We start from the raw sequence: 21,046 nt of genomic DNA, 5'->3' as shown, positions 1-21,046 counted from the left end.
GCCAAGTTTTCTTAGGAGAGTTTAGAAATATTAATAGGAAAGTTGCAAGTTTGAAAGCGTTCGAGGCAGGTCAGTACATCAAAGCCTACAAGGATTAGTCCACCCCCGTTAGAAGGTTTTGAAAAACAAAATCAAAATCAACTAACAAACCCAACTGCAATTTGTTATCCTGGAAAGTTCTGGTTTGCATAAGTGAAAGGCCTTCATCTCCATATAGGAAATAATCTTTGCTGTGACAATACAAAGTATGACAATGTGGTTGAGATGCACCATCTTTTGCAAATAAAGCTCAGCATTTACTTTTTCATTGTCAATCTGTCTAGGTACAAAACAGTTTAGAGGCAGGGAAATCCCGTGCAGAATGCCTCAAAGTGGTTAAGAATAATAAAAGTCAGTTTAACAAACTCTACACCATTATTAGGAACTTCAGTAAAACCCAGATTTAAACCACAGTCCTTTCTGGCCATGCTGCATCTATTTATAATCTTTAACAGAAAATACATTTCTGGATATAAGCAGATTCACTGTATACCTTTAATAACAGATCATTGCCTAATATATCTGCTGCTGATGCCCATATATGCCGTATATTTATTGAAAAAATAAATAGCACCCTCTTTGGAAGACTTCCCAGTTTATCTAGTTCTTTCTGCTAATTAATGCTCCTGAACATAGCTTCGATGACACCGTTGACAGATTAGCTCAAGTTTTGCCAGTTTGGGCGCACACATTGGAACTTTCAAAGACTGTGCTTGAAATGTGGACCTGTGGTTTGGCCATTTGATTTGGTGTCACCATCATTACTTACACGTGGAAGTCTATTGAAAGCAAGGCATTGCTGTGCATGCTCTCTTGCCAGACAGAAATAATGTATTTTTGAAAAATCAAAGACTCACTTTTCTTAATCACTAATAAAAATACTGTACATTTACTGGATGCAATAACTTTCATCCAAAGGCATCTCTATGCTCTTTACTCACAAACTGAAATGTAAACTGTACGTGGTTATTACTGGGGCAGAACAAACCAATGCTGTCCAAAAAGCTTGAGACAGGAAAAGGTGAATGTTGAATCCAGCAGGAAGTAGGAACTTTTAGGCAGGAAGAAGGCACTATAGCTACCTGAATTGGAATTTGGTTAAGACAGAGTAAAAAACACCTCTCTCTCTCTTTTGCAAATATGGTCTTGGGATCATTAACAACCAGATAAGATGAAAACCCCAGTTTGAGCTCCCATTCAAAAGTGATGATAAGCAGAACATCACACCCCTAGTCTATGCTGAGGCATTGGTTCCAGGGGGAGGGATAGCTCAGTGATTTGAACATTGGTCTGCTAAACCCAGGGTTGAGAGTTCAATCCTTAAGGAGGCCATTTAGGGATCCAGGGGGGAAAAAAAAATCTGTCAGGGAATTGGTCCTGCTTTGAGCAGGGGGTTGGACTAGATGACCTCCCAAGGTCCCTTCCAACCCTGATAGTCTATGATCCTATACCAATTTAGGGCCAAATCAAAAGCACACTGAAACCAGTGAAAAGATTCCCATTAACTCCACTAGGAGCTGGATCAGACCCATAGAGAGAAACATGTCCTCTACTGATTTACCATCATTTCTTTGTGCAATATTTGAGCTTCCTTTGGAGATACCCTCATTTAAGTCCTGACCAGGACCAACTGTTTCGTTTATCAAATTGTGATAAGTTCCTAACAAGTGCTGGTACGTATGAAATATGCAGAAGTCATTTGGTCTATTTTATCATACTGCGTTTCATTTTCCTCCGATTTACGTGGGTGTAATTCGGGAAGAGCGCCATTTAAGTCACTGGAGTTGCAGTGGTGTAAGATAGGAGAGAATCAAATGCATCTTCTAAAAGCGCCCCACTGAAAATTCTGAATTAAGATGGCAGTTCCAGCAAGAAACTTTGAGCAGGGCTCACAGAGACTGCTTGTGTGCTCCAAGCTGGTGGATCTTCAAGTATGTCTGCGGATTAATAAAACAACTGGTTTTTGTATTAACCAAGCAGTTTACAAAGAAGCACACTGTAAGGATTTCTATACCAGGAACAGTGGCTTCCAACAGAATTTGCCTATTCAACGGAGATAGATAAATTAAAGATGGAAAAGCTAGCCATCACGACTTAACCAAATGGTAAATACATTGACTTAGACAATGTATCTGGAAATACATCTTTATGTAGCTGGAGATTGAGGTGGGATTGCAAGGATAACAAATTTAAACAACTCAAGATCTGATTTCATCTTTCAGAATTAAAAAAAGAAGAAAGTGCTTTAGGAAACATGAAGGTTAACAAATGTTCCTTTGCAAGCAATGACAGTTTATCTTTTGAAACAAATTATAAGGATATGGTTTGCTAAGAGTTCCTGAAGCACATTTGAAAGATGTCCTCAGTGACTCGGACAAAATGTATTCAGTGCAAAAAGCCCACTGCCTTATTTGACGCATTGGATGGCAGCCCGCTCGAAAGCAATGTGGGCAGGCCAAGAATATACAGAACCAGTAGGGCTCCTGCCACTGGGCTCTACCCCACTCAGAAGAGGAGAAAACATTCACACTAAAAGGAGCTAATTCTCATGCCAGTTCCATGCACTGGTCACAGCTGTCCAGTTAACAGGATAGCACTTCTTCCAGGAAAGATCCAGGCATTATGTCTATTCCTGTCAGGGGCTCCAAAGCAGCACAGCACTGAACAGCCCAGAAGCCACTGCTGAGTTTTGAGGTGCACCTTCAAAAGTTTCCATTCATGAACGAGCAGAAATGCAACTGAAGCAACTTGCAGAATGTCATCTAGTATTTCTTTAAATGTATGCACAAATAAGCACCACGGCCAATGACCATGGAAAAAACACCATTTGTTTCACACTAATTGGCCAGAAAGCTAGGGTCTCTGGTGCCTGTTTACTAATCACGAAACAGCGCATTCTCAAACAGCTCGAGCTCCCCAGTGGATCTCAACAGTTACAATACCACATGGGCCAATATCCATTCAAAAAGGCCCTCTATCCTTTATGCAAAGCCTATGGGACACCAATAGAGTATGTGCTCCTACTATTATATGCACTATTCCCATCAGGTTTCACTTACCTTTTCTCTGTCCACACATTTATAGATTCAAAACTGGCTTGCTTCTTAGCTTTGTAAAGACTAACATATTTAGTGTACCAAATTCCATTATTTGACAGTGCTCTTCTTGGAAGCCACATAATCACAGTAAGCGGCCAGTGATTAATTCTTTTGATAGTCATTGTAATACTTTAAGTCACTGCAATGAACTTTACTATAAATATATCTGTAACGTATAATTCCACTGTAGTTTAGCATTAATTCAGTTCCAATTGCTGTAGAAGATGTTACTTTTTTGTCTTACCTACTAGAGTTTGGATATTAGCTCCAAAGCCATTGAAGAAAGGAGTCAAATAAGAAGGGCTTAGATAATTCTCTGTGAGTGAAGCAAAAAAAATAGTGGAAGTGAATTAAGGACTGAGGAGATGGTGCAGAGAAAAAAAAAAGTTATGGATTCAGAGATCCTGTGGTCAGAAGTGACTATTTGGAGTGGAGAACTTCTAGTTGAACAGATGCGGCAAGTTACCTTCTAGGCAGAAGGCTGGCCTGGTTGGTGGGAAAGCGTTTAAACAGGGAAGAGGAAGATGATGGATACACATTACAACATAAAGGCAGAAGGATACAACAACAACATATATGGCCGGCAGGACAATGCTGAAAACAAAGCAGAAATGGCTGCAAGAACAAATAGAAATGAACAGAGGTAATCAAATGCTAAAGACATTAACATTAACAAGAATAATGGAGCATTATCACAAGAAATAAATCTTATTTGGTTATCTATGAGAGAGCCACAGAACAAGACAATTCAAATATCAACTTGCACAGGAAAGCTGGCACTGTGTTACATATAAAACTAGTAGTTGACAAGGGACAAGATTTTCAAAAAAGGTTGTCTAAAGCTAAGTCCATATTTAGGAACCTAAGTAAGTGGACTGATTTTCAGATGCTCTGAGCACCCAAGCAGCTCCCAATGATTTCAGCAACAGAGAATTCGGTTAACGTTAGGCACTTCAGTAAGGCATTCAATGCTGCTCCACATAGTGCTCTCAGAGAAGTCTGAACAAAGGCATGGCTACGTATATTATGTGATGGATGCCTAACTGACGGACGACTGGGAACAAAGTAATGCTGCTAGTGTATTAGATAGCCAACCCCCGTAATGGATACCTTTCCCTCCCCTCAGCAAGTGTCGGATATAGATCATGTGCTCAGTGTCTTCATAAGTGACCTAGAACAAAGAAAGAAGAGCATGTTCACCAAGTTAGGAGGCTGCCTAGCAGCAAGGGAGGCAAAATTAAAATGGTGGGATCTAGGAGAGTTAGACAGGAAAAGTGATAAACAAAACTAGGTTTAATCAGGATAAATGCAAAGTGGTATGGTAGGAAGCTAGCAAAATGGGTGAATGTTGGTTGGGAACTGGTACTACCAAGAGATCTTTGATGAGAAAATGGGCCCAACTCTTTCCTGCCCTGTACATAGTAGTCAGTCATTTTACATCGGTGCTCAGTAGCAATACAATGCTACCAAATCAGACTTCTGCACACCCTTACACAGGGACGAGTGGCTACACAGAGTAAAACCCAGTCAGTTGAACATGAACAGGGAAATCATGCAGTAATAGAAGAGAAACACAGGGATGTATAAATAGTAGTATAATGTGTGGAACTGAATTATTCTTAGCGAATTTAAAGAAGAGTAGCATAAATTATCAGATTATTAGAAAATGACTTACTTAAAGGTTAAGAGAACTAAAGTAGCACAGTCTGGAAAGGGAACTTTGGAAAGCAGATTTGTAACAAGAAAGAAAATCTAGGAGGTTTTTTCCAGTAGTCAAAGTGAGCACAAGCTGAAATTAAGAAAGGAAGACTTTAGGATAACCTAGGAAACAATCTATCAGTGAAGTCAGTTACAGACTGCATATAGCTGCATATGCAACTGTCGTTATTTGAGTCAGTCAATGAAAGATTAGATGGATCTCTCATATTTTGTATCCGATAGTGATAAAAGGAGACGAGCCAAAGTCCCTTCTACCTGCAGTAGCTAAAATTCCTTAGCACAGAGAAAGCCTGCACTGAACTGTTGTGAAGTAAGCGCCTCATTAATCTCACCACCAACACACTGCTTTACACTTTCAGCGTTCAGTACAAATTCTAACTGACCTCCCGCACACCCTAAAGAGGTAGAGAGAAGTGCTGTAGTTATATTTGGCTTATAGCCGGAGACAGAGAAGTGATGTGACACACTCAAGTTATAGAGTTAGTCCATGTCAGAGCCAACGTTTTGGTAATCACTGAGGGCAGGTCTACACTAAGAAGGGGGGGTCGAACTAGGGTATGCAAATTCAGCTACGTGAATAGCGTAGCTGAATTCGAAGTACCCTAGTTCGAATTACTCACCCGTCCAGACGCCGCGGGATCGAAGTCCGCGGCTCCAAGGTCGACTCCGCCACCGCCGTTTGCAGTGGTGGAGTACCGGAGTCGACCGGAGCGCGCAGGGAGTTCGAACTATCACGTCTAGATTAGACGCGATAGTTCGAACTCCGAGAAGTCGAACTCACCGCGTCGACCCGGCAGGTAAGTGTAGACTAGCCCTGAGATAGGTGCCAAGACAAGACAAATAGAATTAGAAATCTGGCTCAGACCACTGCCTGCAAGAATACCCACAGCATGGATTACCTGTAAACTCCTCAGAGTGCTGCTGGAGAGACCTGTGATCAATTCCCGGTTCAGCCACAGATTTCTTGTGGGACCTTGGGCAAGTTTCAAGAATCTGTAGAATGTGGATGAGACTTTCTTGCCTCGCAAGGGTGTTGTGAGGATAAATTCCTGGATGATTGTGAGACACTCAGATATTACAGTTATGAGGGTCATGTGAGTATCTAGACTGAGCTGGAGGCTATATGGCACTTCTTACCCATATGATGACCCATCCTAGGGGCGCGCACACTTTTTTCCCCATAATTTTTGCGAAGGAAGTTAGAGAGAACAAAGCCCCAGCCTACCAGGAAATCCCAGCAGCACAAGCTCCCCTCTACTTCCTATGAGTACCCCAGCACTTTGGTGCTTCATCCTCCTTTGGACTCCCTCATGCTCCCAGCAGCATCGGCTAGCTGCCCTGTATTCATTGTCCATGCTCTGCCAGGAGCAGTCTTTGACTGGTGTTACAAATCTTCAAAGTCCTTTCTCTTCCTATCTTCTAAAATCACCTGTACTTTCAATTCACTGTATGCCAAATACCTCAGTCTCTCCCACCCAGAACTCCTTGCTGTTCTTGGTGTTTCTTCCCCAAAGTCCAGCATCCCTCTGTTCCATATTATTCTACTCTCTGCCTTCTTCAAAACCCTTGTATTCAGTCCTTCCCTCCCAAGCAAATCCCACAACACGCTGCTCCATACCCCAGTCTCTCCTCCCTCTTCAAACAGGCCTCCCCTCACCTACACTTTGGGGGTGGCCTACCTATACAATTATACTTGGGTCTGAGACAGCTGAAATTCTACGGACTCTTGATAGCACAGGCACTTCTTATATGCCTGAGAGATTTAAGAGTAGAATTCATAACTAGAGGAAAGATGCTCTGATTCCACTGATGGGCTACAAGGTTCCAGTTCTAAACACTGTAACAGTTAATTACAATCAAATATTTCACAACTCCATTTCTTCTTATTTTTAAAGGAAAATTAAGGAAAATTTGATTTGTAAAATTGTAAACACTACAGACTCCCTAAAATATTACCCTGAATCCATTAATACTTTGATCCCAGATAGTTCAAGGGTTTAAACTATTGTCACAAATACGGCTGGTTTCTGGGAACCACAGGGTTAACAAATGTTGAATGGCTTAATTACAGTCTATTGTTTATTGCTGAAAATCTATTCAGGGGATGATGGTACAGGAGGAAATTCTATGGGGACAGGTGTTATAGAAAAATATTAGCTAAAAGTCATTCACCCCTCCAAAAAAACCTCAACATTATATCTTTTCACAGATTCCAAGGCCAGAAGAGACCATTGTGATCATCTAGTCTGACCTCCTATATAACACAGGCCATAGAACTTCCTCAAAATAATTCCTAGAACAGAACTTTTAGAAAAACATCCAGTCTTGTTTTAAAAATGGTCAGTGATGGAGTATCCACCATGACCCTTGGTAAGTTGTTCCAATGGTTAATTACTCTCACTGTTAAAAATTTACACCTTATTTCCAGTCTGAATTGATCTAGCTTCAGCTTCCAAGCATAGGATCATGTTATACCTTTCTCTGCTAGCCTGAAGTCTATTTTTAAATATTTGTTCACCATGTAAATATTTACAGACTAATCAAGTTACCCTTTAACCTTCTCTTTGTTAAGATGAATAGATAGCTCTGAGTATCACTCTAAGGCATGTTTTTTAGTCTGTCTCATGGCTCTTCTCTGAACCCTCTCTAATTTATCAACATCCTTCTGGAAGAGTGGGCACCAGAACTGAACACAGGATTCCAACAGAGGTCACATCAGTACCAAATACAGAGATAAAATAACCTCCCTACTCCTTGAGAGTTTCCTGTTTATGCATCCTAGGATCATATTAGCTCCTTTTGGCCACAGCATCACACTGGGGGTTCATCTGCAGCTGATTACCCACCATGATCCCCAACTCTTTTTCAATCACTGCTTCCAGGACAGAGTTCCCCATCCAGTAAGTATGGCCTACATTCTTTGTTCCTAGATGTATACATTTATATTTAACTGTATTAAAACACATATTGTTTGCTTGCGCCAGCTTTACCAAGTGACCCAGATCGCTCTGAATCAGTGACCTCGATTACCTGTTTAGTTACATTCCGAGACCTATTAGTTAGCCAGTATTTAATTTATTTAATGTGTGCCAGGTTAATTCTATATTCTATTTTTTTTTAAATAAAAAATGTCACAGTAGCAAGTCAAACACCTTACAGCAATCTAAGTATAGGATGTCAACAGTATTATCTTTATTAACCAAACTTGTAATATCAAAAAAAGATATGAAGTTAATTTTTCATAAACCCATGTTGATTTGCATCAATTACATTACCCTCCTTTAATTCTTTATCGAGTCTCATATCAGCCACTCCATTATCTTGCCCGGGATCGACATCAGGCTAACAGGCTTATAATTACCTGGGTCATCCAGTTTACTCTTTTATAAGAACTGGTATGAGTCTAGCTTTCTTCCAGTCTTCTGAAACTTCCCCAATTCTCCAAGACTTATTGAAAATCAACATTAATGGTCCACTGGTTTCCTCAGCCAGCTCTTTTAAAAATCTGAAGTCTTGGATGCACTTTAGCTGGACGGCCTGTCTAACTTTAGTAGCTTTTGTTTAACATCCTCCAGAGATACCAGTGGAATGGAAAGTGTGTTTCCACCACCATATGAGGAGAGTACATCATCTGTTTTTCCTCCCTGAATACAGATCAGAAACATTTATTGAACATTTCTGCCTTTTCTGCATTATTATTGACCAACCATTGTCAGGATTCTTCTTGTTCCAAATATATTTTTAAAACTCCTTATTGTCCTTAACTCTGCTGGCCACAGATTTCTCCTTGTGTCCCTTTGCTTCCCTTATCAGTTTTCTATATTTCCTAATTTCTGATTGATAGTCATTACTATCAACTTCCTTTTTATTTATTTTATATATTCTATACAGCGGACTTCACTTCCCCTCACTTTTGCAGTAAGCCCCATTATTAGGCAAAGTACGCTATAGCTATTGTCTTATTAAGACTCATTTAAGCTTCCATATATACGTATTTACATATATCCAATCCAAAAAAAAGTCACAATTGTCCTTGAGTAACAGGTTTTATTCGCTACAAATGCACATGGGTGAGGATAGCTCTACCTGGAGGAAGAGTCACTGTTGGTCACTACAAGATTTCCTGAAGGAAAACTTAAAAAAATAAAAAACACCTGATCTCTTATTTTGATACTGTTTTGCTTTGTTGTGTCACCAAGGAGCCTCATTTGCCCGGGGGAGGGGGGAAAAGGAGGGAGAGAGCGGACAGAAAACAGTTAAATGTCTATTTAAAAGCTGCCATTGAAAGGCAAGTGGGACAGACCCTCAGCAGTTGTGTATCCACATGGCACTGAAGTCAGAGGAACTACGCCAGTTTACACCAGCTTATGATCAGGCCCTCCATTTTAAAAATAAACATCCCTTTCTTTTGTAAGCTCGTAATTTAAAAAAATACCATAAAGCATGCCCTTCCCTCACTACCAAGCCTTACACATAAACAGTTCCATCAAATATAATACAGCAAACGAAAAGGTGTCCTTAAAAAGGAGAAAGCTATGGATCTTGTACTCAATTTAGCTATTAGGCAATGCTAAAAACTGTGCATGTGGATATTTACACAGTACAAATTTAGAAAAAAATAAACAGCCAGCAGTGAACTGGGAGCGTATAGGAAGAACCCACAGAATATACCTGTATTTACCTCAGGTAATCTCTGCGGCAGAGAATGAGATTTGCTTTTGTGTAAAGAGTTGATCCAACCTCTCCAAGACGGCAGTCACAGCAGGCACATTTTAGACAATCTTCATGCCAATATTTATCCAAGGCCTTCAGAAGGTAGCGGTCCTTGATCTTTCGGTTGCAGCCAGCACAGCCTTTCTGCTTCCCTTTTGGTTGTACAGATAACATGGGCACCCCTGCAAACAAAAACAAACCATTATAACTCATGTGACACTTACAGACCGATATTTTAAGCAGAATTGCTTTCCCGCACAGTTGGGGACCTTCAGTGCTGCAGGTTTGGGGGAGATCATGTTCTAAACAGCTTTCGGTGATCAAAGGAACAGGTTTTATCTTGGGAGGGATGTTCACCTGCAAAGATGTGATAGTTATTTCCCAAATGATAAACTGACCCGAGCACCAAGTTGTTGGTTTAAAATCCTTCAGCAAATAAATTAGTTGCAACTTCAACATTTTTCTTTCTTAATTAGCATTAACAGACAATTAACGAGACAGGTAAAGGCAATCATGAAGATTTTAATGGCACATATTCCAAGGCCCTAATGCTGTTCTGCTGTTGAGTTGAGCTTGGTAGAAGGGGAGGAAAGTGCGGGCAAAGAAAACTATATTCCACCCTTTTACTCTTTTGCACCCTCCTCCCTCATAAAAACCCTGCTGAAAACTAGCATAGTCCTCAGGCTGCTCTAACCTATGCTGCCCCAGGCCTCTGAGGGCAACTGAGAATAGCCAGAGCATAAGGATTCTTTAACAGTGCTGCTTATGTCAAGGGCTCTGCACTAGCACCTAAGATGTATTTCCAGATAACTGGCTAATCTGGGCTTTCCCTTTGCTTTGTGCCATCAGAGCAGGTACCAAAAACTCTGGGCCTCATACAGATTCTGGACATCCCTGCTGGACAGCAGAGATGAGTGCAAGCATGTCAGGGAGATAGCTAGGTTCTCAGTCAGGGAATCGAGGGAGAAAGCAGTTCTTTGGCCACCAAATCCCTGGATGGTGATAGGACACCAAGAGCCTATCTGAGCTCCCAGGGCACCAAAGCCCCCAGGCCTGTTAGTACACTTGCCTCTCATGGGCTCCTCTTCCAACTTTCCAATATGCTGCTCCTCCCTACTGCCTCCAACTTCCCTACAGGCCTCCTCTCCCTTTTGGGTACTCAGTCACCACAGGGCTCCTGTTCCCTGAGCTCTGTGCCCAGAAGTCTTGGAGAGAAGCTGCTCACCTATTGCTTTGGAAGGAGTGAGCCTGTATCCTACCACCCCTCAGTATCCTCACAGGGAAAAGGGAGAGATTTGCTCTAGAGCACAAGGGCAAAGGAAACAAACATGGTTTTGTGAGGCTGAGTGGGCAAAAAAAAAAAAAAGGTGCACTTTGTAAGTGACCTAGATGGGGGAAGTGACTATATAAGGAGTCAGAATGCCACTTTACCTAGAGCTTCACAGTGTCTATTACTGGCCCTGCCCCATATCATACCCACATTGAAATGAGAGAGCTGGGCCTCCGAATTGGCTTAGACGAAGTTGGGGAGATGAGAAGGTGGCAGTGATGGCAACAGTGGGGGTGGCACAGGATCTGCTCTCGTGCAACATTTTAGAACAGTTTTTATAGCAAGTTATAGATCCTAGGAAGCAGCAGCTTGATATTGGAATTATTAACAGCCCCTTAACCTGAGTGGCACTACTTAGTGCTGCTGTAATAAGTGACATTTGCTGCTTTCCTTAAAAGCCAGGGGGACTCGAGGGTGGCTAACACTTGGCACATGTAGAACCCACCACTCTTACAGTAATAATTGCTCTGTCAGAGCTGCAAGTGGAGGACAACAGCACTTAAGACACTTCTGCACAAACAGTGCGCTATTGATCCATTTGTTATCAAAGTGGTCTCGGTACTGTGGAGACAGGTCAAGTAACATTCTTAAGGCTAAAAGAGCCCTCCTGCTCTAGGCTGCCAGAGGCTCAAAATCCACTTGCTTAGAAATATCTGCAAACTTGAGACACTAGTGACAACTATGTAATCATTAGTAAGTGAAGATCTAAGCCTCAGCTCCAACACCACACACAAATCAACAACGCTACTCAAACGCATGGCGCCATCAGGCTGCCCAAAAGTAGGAAAAGTTTTTTGAGCAAGCACAGAAGTGTTTTCTAAAGAAAACCCACAAACAACCCCGCCCCCCCGCAAACTGCAAAAATTTAGAAGTGGAACCTATCTTAGACTGCAGGGGTAAAATTTGAGCAGCTGTGATATTGCAAGACATGCTCACAAGAGACAGGAAAGGGACTCATGGGTTCTACACACTGTGCTTTTTACTTGGGCATTCTGGGAGCAAAGAGAAGGAGCTCCACTTTTCCAGCTGATCTCCTCCTCAGAGTATTTCCCACCAAGAGATAATCACGTACCAGCTCAAGCCCCACACCAGCAGACTAACTCCACAGACAAAAGATTGCAATACCTTGCCAGAATGGAGGCCTTGCGTGGAAACACTAACTGGATGTAGAAGTAGGTTTCAGTAGCAACATTAAAATTTTTTTACAATTTTCTGAGCTTACTGAAACCAAGCACCAGGCTTCCCCAAATGTAAGAATCATGTTGAAAGACAGTCTCTCTAGGCACTGGAGAAGGGAAGAAAAAACAGCTCTCTATCTAGTAATACAACATTTTGGATTACAGAACTAAACTGTCTTGATGTATGTAATCAAAGACTCTCCAAGGTCCTTAAAGAGGTGTGACACCACATAGTACTGGATAGGATTTGTTGACTAATCATGTACTTGGGTTCCAGGGTGGGTGAAGGGCTTTCCACTCCTTTGTATTAGTGCGGTTAGTCTGGCCACAAATTGTATAACTTCAGCTTTGTCTGTCAAAAATAACCATAATCTCATTGGTCATTCAAAAGTGGACAAAGATAGGTTTGCTGTGCAAAAATCAGTGTTTCCAATATCTCATCCAGATACTCTTCAAATGGCTGCCTTAAAACTCTCCGATGTCAATGCTGCCAATCACCAGTGGATGGAAAGCAAGGGAGAAGACACAATCCAAGTTGCTAGTTGTCGACATTAGAAAAATCAAGTTTCAGGTGATCACAAGAGATTGCAATCAGCTGCATCAGAATTTCAAATCATGTACCAGCTTTTCAGCTGCCAAGTCGTGAAAGGGATCCAGAAAAACTGAACTCACAACATGTGTTTAGATCAATACTCTGGGATACTGTAGGAAAAACCCTTGCTTGACAGCAGTTCTTTTATCCCCTTTGGCACTGGGTATGCTCGGCTGTGACAAACATTAGTAATTTGAGTTCAAACCTTTACAGTTCAAGATACTTAAATATACTGCTAACATAATATATAAAGTTGCTGCTGCCATGTTAACAAGATTTTAAACAAGAGCTCTGTGTGTGTCAGTATCTCTAATTTTTTCATTCTCTACCAGTCGCATATGCATTTACTGTACATCTATCAGGGCTCAAAACCAGCTAGTAGGTGCCAACATGTTGTACTGGTACTTCTCTGAAGCTACCATCTCTAAGGGTATGTCTGCATAGTATTTTGGAGCAAACCTCTCAGACAGTCACCAAATGGGGTTTGCATTAGAGCTCTAAAAATAGCAGGATTGACAGCATGAAGCTGCGACTTGGACTTCACAGTATGGGCTCTGAAACCTAGGCTGAACGCCTGGAGTAATAGCTCTGAGAGGCGTGAACTGCCCCATTCAGCTCAACAGAGGGTTAAATCATCATTCCTGGCCATCTGAGTGAAGTGTCTACTATTTCATTCTTCACGTAAGGCCATGACTATAGATACGGTGCTACTGAGGCACCTCTGCAGCACGTTTGGTGAAGACGCTCTAGGCCGATGGGAGAGAGCTCTCCCGTCGGCAGAAAACCCCAACTTCATGAGCAGCGGAAGCTATGTTGGCGGGAGAAGCTGTGCACACAAGTGCTTATGCCAGTGAAGTTTATGTCGCTCAGGGGTATGACTATTCCTTCACAGCCCTGAGCGTCATAAGTTTTACCGACATAGGCTATAGTGTAGACCTAGAGGGGGAGCCAAAAAGCACACAATCATATTTTGAATATCTGTGAGCAGCATCTCATACTGGATATTCACAGAAGCGGAGCTTGTTTTGTGGGCAGAGTTTGGAAGAACGCACTACCACTTCTCCCTCCCCGCCCTCAGTCTGCTTCGAGCCACACCGTCAGACAGTCTATATAAGGCTGTTTCGTATTTGGACAAGTTTCATGGGTAAGGCTTGGTGTTCAGTTTTTCCAATACAACATGAATAAAGGAGGAGTTTAACTTACCCAGGCTCATACAGAAAGTGCAAGAAATGCTGTACATGGCAGAAGAAAATCAACTCAATTTGGAGTAGTCTGCCCCACCTGTAGTAGCCTCTACTCCCCTACAAAACGTTATTGTTCTTGTAGTTATTAACTTTATACTACAAGAGATCTACGCATATCCACCCAAGTTTAAAGCATCAGTGGAAATCTAGTAGGCACTGAAAAATACCAAACCCCAGGTTACGTTCCTCTGGTGGTGCGCTTTATCAACACACACACTTTCATTCATAAATATGCTTTGAAACAGCTCAGCAATTTACAGATCTCCTTCCCCATCCCTACATGGAACCACGTGTCATTCATGAGATCTTAAACAAGTCTGGAGATCCTGCCTCAGGCCCATCCCAGGAACAGTAGATGCCTCTAGTTTCAAGGTTTAAACATTAAGTTTAATTGGTTCTATTTCTCCAAACAGAAAATAGTTATATAGGTGGGGTTTTCTAAAGCACTTAAGTGACTTAGGAGTACAAGACTTTCAATGGGACTTGTGTTTCCAAGTCACTGTGGGGGTGGGGGGAGAAATCACACACGACAAGAATGACATTTGCCTTCACTCAAAAAGTTGGGCTCCTAATAACTGCGGTAAGATCAGGACTTCTGCTGAGGGTGTGAGGGATAGAGGGAAAATGCAGTTCCCTTTCTTAAAACATTTAAAAAGTTAGTTTAATCAATATAGGAGGAAAACTTTCCTTAATAAAAGTTAAGCAGGGCTTGAACTAAATTGTAAGGGAGTCACTAGTAGTCTGTGTTAAGGATGATTAGTGGAACCACAGTACGGTTTGTTGTCCCATATGTGGCCTGTAGGCAGATAACTCTCAAATCTCTACAGTCTCCATTCTGTGCACATGATTGTCTTGGGAGAGGCTCATGTGAACAGGAGGAGAGCAACACTTTCCAATTTTCTTTTAATAACTAGCAGAAAAGCAGTGAAGATCTTTTTTACAGTACCTTTGCAAGGAAAGAAATGCCACACACTTGGTCAGTTTTCAGCGGGGGGTTTTCTAATGAAAAAAGCCAGCATTTCAGAGATCATATGATGTTCAAAGCTGCTATTCCCACTCAGATAATAACGAGCAAGGTCAACCTGTGCTGGTCAGGTTCAGCGTTTTGAAATTACATTTTGGTCTAGAAGGCTCCCCACCTCCAACACCCTAACCAATCTGGATGGAGCACAAATGGAACTATAAAAAGTTTTGACTGCAATTAGCTGGCACATTGACATGGCAGGTGAGGTGTGAAACAAAATTTCAAAACTGCCAAAGTTTATCAGCATGGATTCACAGAGTACTTGTCATTTCATTCCAAACAATGAGCAAGCAGAGTCTCCAAAGCATTGTAACTTTACAGCCCAAGCCCTGCAGGGAAATCTCAGAAGACAGGGCCGGTATAAATACCAAACCCCACTCTCCTCCCTCCCTGAAAAACAAACGACCATGGCTGAATAATGCCAGCCAGCCAGTATTCAGAGCCTCAAGTTTTTATTAGTAAGTCACTTCCTTAGCTTAACATCATGAAACACCACTGGAGTATTCTTTATTTTCTAGGGGTATGTCTATACTACCCCACATTACAGCGCGGCCGCGGCAGCACTGTAACATGGGCAGTATAGACATGCTTTATCTCCGGGGGGAAGAGCTCTCCCGGCGATAAAAAACCCACCCCCAATGAGCGGTGGTAGTTTTATAACCAGGGGCGTGGCTCCCAGTAATAAAGCGCAGTCTATACTGGTGCTTTTCAGCGCTAAAACTTTTGTCGCTGTGGGGTGTGTTTTTTCACGCCCCTGAACAACAAAAGTTTTAGCACTGAAAGGCTCTAAAGCAAGAAATACAGTTCATTTTGACTGGTGAAATGTGGTGTTGAAATGGGTGCTAACAAAAAAAAAACCCAAAAAACCTAAACATACTCCTGAGGTCATTCTGCACCAAAAATGTTTAAATTTGGTGCCAAAAAATTTAAAATTCTGCACACAGTATTTTAAAATTCTGCAAATTTTATTTGTCAACTAAATGTGGAGGCTCCAGCATGTCATTGGGGAGCACAGGCCACTGGCTGCCTAGAAGTGGGAAGATCACTGTGCAGTCACACACACCCCCAGGCAGGCTGCACGCAACCCTGACACAGCACAAGTACTGGGTCTGCCCCAGAAACACCCCAGGTACACCAGGCAGGCTCAGAAAGGCAGGATCCAGGTGCAGAGGGGCTTACTGTGGAGGATCCAGGTGTAGGTTGAGAGGGTTCTGTGTGGGGCAATCTGGGTGCGGGTGGCTCAGTGGGGGATCTGGGGAGGGAGGGGAATCTGGATGCACAGGACTTGTTAGGGGGTTCTGGGTGCAACGGTAATGGGATTCTGCGGGGGGGTGAAGGTGGTTGGGGCTAAGCAGAGGGGGGTCTGGGTATGGGGAGGTCAAGATGCTGAGGGAATGGGGCTCAGTGGGGTGGGGATCCAGGTGCAGATGTTTGGGGCTTGGTGGGATGGGGATCTGGATGTGGGTGGCTCATTGGGGTGGTTCACTAACAGCTGAACCACCAACAGGTCTTCCCCAGTCCTGTCCCCCACCCACAGTGATTTACCTCTCTTCCGGCTGCCCTGGGCACCCAAAACTGCTGGGGAGGGTCACATGACTGCTCGTGGCTTCCCTTTGCTTCCCTGTCAGAAAGTCATTTTTCTGAGGGGAAGCAAAGAAATCTACAGGGGACAGAAATTCTGCACATGTGCAGTGACGCAGAATTCCCTCAAGAGTTAACAGACCACCTCAGGCACAGTCCCACACGCACTGGTCAAGCTAAGGTTATAAAGGAGCATACATCTGTGGAGCTGGGAAAAGAAACATGCCGATGCTTACCTGTTTAAATACGTAATCAAAATGTATTACAAAGGAATTTTGATAAAGTATTAAACAGGAAATTTTGCAAATGATATCAAATTCCATTCTCTCTGCCTCTTCCTCTCCCCTCCGCCCCGCCCCCGCATTGCTCACCATCCGTGGTACCTCTTCTTAGAAACAGTAGATGAAGATTTTCTATTTTTGGCAACCTATATTCCCTTCCTTGCCCTTTACAACTTAATAGACTTGCTGCTGGTAAATACAAAATAAAAGCTATACTTAGCGCTCACAGCTCCAACACACATTAAAAAAATTACAGACACCACCCTCTGGTCACACTGAAATTTACGACTGTGTCTAAAGAGGATGTTATTGTACTGGGTAAGCTAAACTTTACCTCTACTCCAGGGCTGACAAATGCGCTTTAATCAGCCTATATCTTCTCTGTCAAGGGTCTTTCAAGAAAATTATTCAGCTGCCTTATACCACAAGTATCAACTAAATACACCCTATATGTTTCTAAAGCATTTTCCAGATATTTTATTCATGTGGCAATTTGTAACTATACCTCTAAGGGCACCCTTCGTATATTTTCGTTTTCAAGAGACTGGAAAACTTTTATAAACGGTGGGCCACACATTTAAATAATAGTTACCTGAAAGGGTGCTGTGATGTACGTCTCTACAGTGCTCTGTTCTGCAAGGGGGCTCCTAGTCCTGTCTGAAAGCATGGAAGTTCACCACCTAATTTCTTTAATGCAACTCTAAAGGTTAATTGGTCTGAAAGAGTAATGTGGACTGCTGGCTAATGATATATGCCTCAAGGCTTCCTGGCTTTCTTGTGTTTTATACAATCAAGTCCAGAGCATAATACGCAGCTGAGATCACCATGACTTTTCGAGCCCTCCCCTCCTTCCCCCAACAGCCCTCCAACCTACCAATACATCTAAAATGCTTCATATTAAAGCAGCAGTAGCTGAAGGCAGTTCTGTTCCACCTGTATTTCATGCCTTGTTAGAGGGGGCTCAGTTAAGAGCAGCAACTGCACTTCTCATTACCACTGCAAAGAACTAAAAACAACCCTAATGAGGAAAGTGTGTGAGCATACAGTATGGGCTGGGAGGAGGGAAGTCCTCCCACATTCCCTAAGGAATCTGGCCAAAATCTTCAATTTGCCATTTATGACAGCTAATTAGTTATTCTATTCAAAAATCTTTGCTTTAAATAAAAGAACTAATTATACACAAAGGTCACTACCCCACCTCCTGTGAAGCACACATAATTGGCTTATTTCCCCAACATTGTGTGTATGTTTTACACAATGCTTTCAGGCAGATGGCTTTAACTCTTTCCTTCAGCAACTTCTTTTTAAACTTTTCCACAGATTAGCGCTTTTACCATCATAATAACTTCTCACAACAACAGACTGGGTAACCTCCCTCCCCTCCCCCAAAACATACTAGCAGACTGCCACTCTCCAGGGCAAGGTCTACATCTCCATATAGGTTTGTACAACACCTAGCACACAGGGATCTGGGGACCACTATGACAGTGTTTTGTTCAGCCATGAACTATTGCTTAAATGGCTGCCCAGCGCTTCCAAACATATAATTAACCAATGTGCTTCAGGTTGGAAACCAGGGGCTACAATTCTTCTCAGTGCATATGCTACATTAATTGCAAAAACAAATATTAGAAGGGGGTAGATGGAACATTGAACTCCTAAAGTAATAAGGGCTTAAAGCAATTTGTGCTTAGAGATCGCACTTTGGGAAGTTGGGAGACAGATAGGCAATTTAATGTGGTATTTCAGAGTACTTAAAGAAATCTTATTTCCAACATCTAATAGCTTAATTTAAAAAACTGACCTTCCAGTAACAAACTAGCATTTGGCTGCAAAAGACAAAATGGCAAATGAAGAGTAAAGTAATCTTATTAACTTTTGTCAACACAGTAAATAAGCAGCACTCTTGTGGTGTCTTTCATCAGAGGATCTGACATTTCTAAGCTTTATTCTCAACACCAACATAAGCAGAGCTGGGCAAGTATTTACAAAAAAAGAAGAGGATTTAGAGAATTTTCAGTCTTATTTTTCAAACAAAAGCACTTTGACTGTGCTCGTACTACTGTTGTGTTTATCTTCTGTGACTATTCTAGCAAACAAGTTTGCTAAACAGGAAACTATCAACCCAAAAAAAGAGTACATTTTCAGTATTTGCAACCTTGAATATTTGCTCCAGAACCTGATTTAATGAGTTAGGGCATCCAATGAATGAGCTGAACATTACCATGTGATGCATGTACAATCAAAATATTCAATATATGCACCAAACTGCTTATGAACGAGCTATAGACCAAGTCATACTCATCAAAATTATTCAATGAATAATTTCAAAAATGATTGTATTACAGAAAACCCATGATCATTTCACAATTTTAGTGTTGTACTGTGATATGCAGGGGGTGATTTCAGTATGGCTTTGGGAATTCATTTGGTGGCATTCTTTCCTCTGAGTCATTACTGAACAAATACCTCAAGCATAATAAGGAACACTGTTGTTGCAGGGGGCAGTTTCTAAGAAGAGATGTAAAACAGATTCAGAACAATTAATAGTTAGATATCCCACGGCTTGCTTTTTGTGTGTGCGTGCGCATGTGTGTAAGTAAAATGAGTAGGACTTTAGCCCTAGAATCTTGGCCAAATTGCAGTATGCGATTGTATGCTCTGATTGCCTACTGCAATCTAGCAGTTTCTATTGCACAAGGTGGCCTAATTTTTCAGCAGTGTCTAATGATTTTGGTTGCCCAACCTGCAACACTTTAAAAAGGGCAAGACAGGGTACTAATTTTCAAAGCCTGCTGGCTGAAGCTGGGCACCCAAACACAGATATCCGAAGTCACTCCTCTTCATTTCTTGTCCAAGAACTGCATACAGATAGACCTAAGCCACAAAATTTGGATTACGGCTCAGAATCCAAACTTCCTTCCTTTGGGGTGTTCAGATGCCTAGTGTGGGCCAATCTCTTATGTACTAGTGCATTCAAGTGAACAACTTGTAGTTGGTAAAATATATCTCTATATCTATCTCACATGCCAGGCACTAGATGGAATCCACAATGGTGAAGGTTGCAAAACAGCTTCCATAAGTAACATTTTTATATGTTCATAAAAATATTCTAGTTGCGGGCTTACGTTTTCCAGGTTTTGAATCTTTCCAAAGATATATGGACAGAGTATCTACAGTTTTGTTTTTGTTTCTTTTAGCATGTTCACAAAATCCATGCAACAGTTCTGGGAGAATTAACTAAAACCCACATTTCTCACCTCCCATCTCCCCAGTGTCAGAATATTCTAATCTCTTAAAGACACCGCTAAAGCAAAATCAGTTGAGTTGAAATTTGGCATGGGCTGCCTTTTTACGAGGATTATTAGTACCTTTGTTTAGGGACAGGGAAAGCAGAAATAAATAAAAAGTTACAAGTGAAAGAACAACCTAAAGCAACTTAGCAGAGACATGAGAAACTCGCTGGTGGGAAAATATTGCAGATTCAGTGATTTCGCATTTGGTTGGAGTTCTTTCCATATTCTACAAATTTGTAAGTTACCATTAAAACAAAATTAAGTTCTTTGGTTCTTCTATGCAGAACATTTAACTGCCAAAGCAAATAGAAAACCAGGTCTGTCTCCAGGCCAAATGGCAACAAAGGTGAGAACTCGCCCTTCACTTAGGGTAACTATATTGTAACAAAGCCAGCTTCTTTTCTCTTTAAATGCAAAAACCTTAATTTAAGTCTGTAGGGTTAAAATCACCCCAAAAGCCAAGGGAATAAGTGTTGAAGTCAACTCTAAAGGCACGAGTAATATTTTGTTATTATTATTAATATCCTACTTTTCTGTTAAGTGTCTGGCTTTATATATTTGTTTAGATTGCAAGAAGTACACATATATTAAAAAAGGATACAGAACATGTCTGAACTCAGTTTTAACAGTGACTCTATAACACTGCTTTAATGTAGGTTCTTTTATTTATTTATTTTAAATTAGTGAGTACTTTCAGGTGAACAGAGTCATATTGTAAGATCATCATCATTTCTTTTTCCTTTTTTGCAGACATACACATTGTCAGCTTAAGCTTTCGGCAACCTTAATAGAATTTCAGTGCCCACTGCCAAATGGCCATTTGATGTTCTGCTCTGTGTACACAGATGAAGCTATCTGTCACAAACCCTAATACAGGCAATAATAACTCTCTAATCCAAAGCTTTCACAGGCCTACAGAAGTTTCTCAAGAATTTTGGAGACAATAAAAAT

The 21,046-nt window shown here is 41.6% G+C and overlaps 1 protein-coding gene across 4 annotated transcripts in view; it reads right to left on the bottom strand.

The window, feature by feature from the left end:
- The window catches only part of LMO1 (LIM domain only 1), an 81,656-nt gene that overhangs the window by 10,997 nt on the left and 49,613 nt on the right, over positions 1-21,046 (bottom strand). For all 4 annotated transcript variants that reach the window (XM_039533312.1, XM_039533311.1, XM_039533313.1 and 1 more), the window contains one exon: positions 9,538-9,751. In XM_039533312.1, the coding sequence (XP_039389246.1) occupies positions 9,538-9,751 (214 nt within the window). The remainder of the gene's footprint in view (positions 1-9,537; positions 9,752-21,046) is intronic.

Source organism: Mauremys reevesii, linkage group 4, assembly GCF_016161935.1.
Source record: "Mauremys reevesii isolate NIE-2019 linkage group 4, ASM1616193v1, whole genome shotgun sequence".
Lineage (NCBI taxonomy): Eukaryota > Metazoa > Chordata > Testudines > Geoemydidae > Mauremys > Mauremys reevesii.
This window is presented reverse-complemented; position numbering and strand designations above follow the sequence as displayed.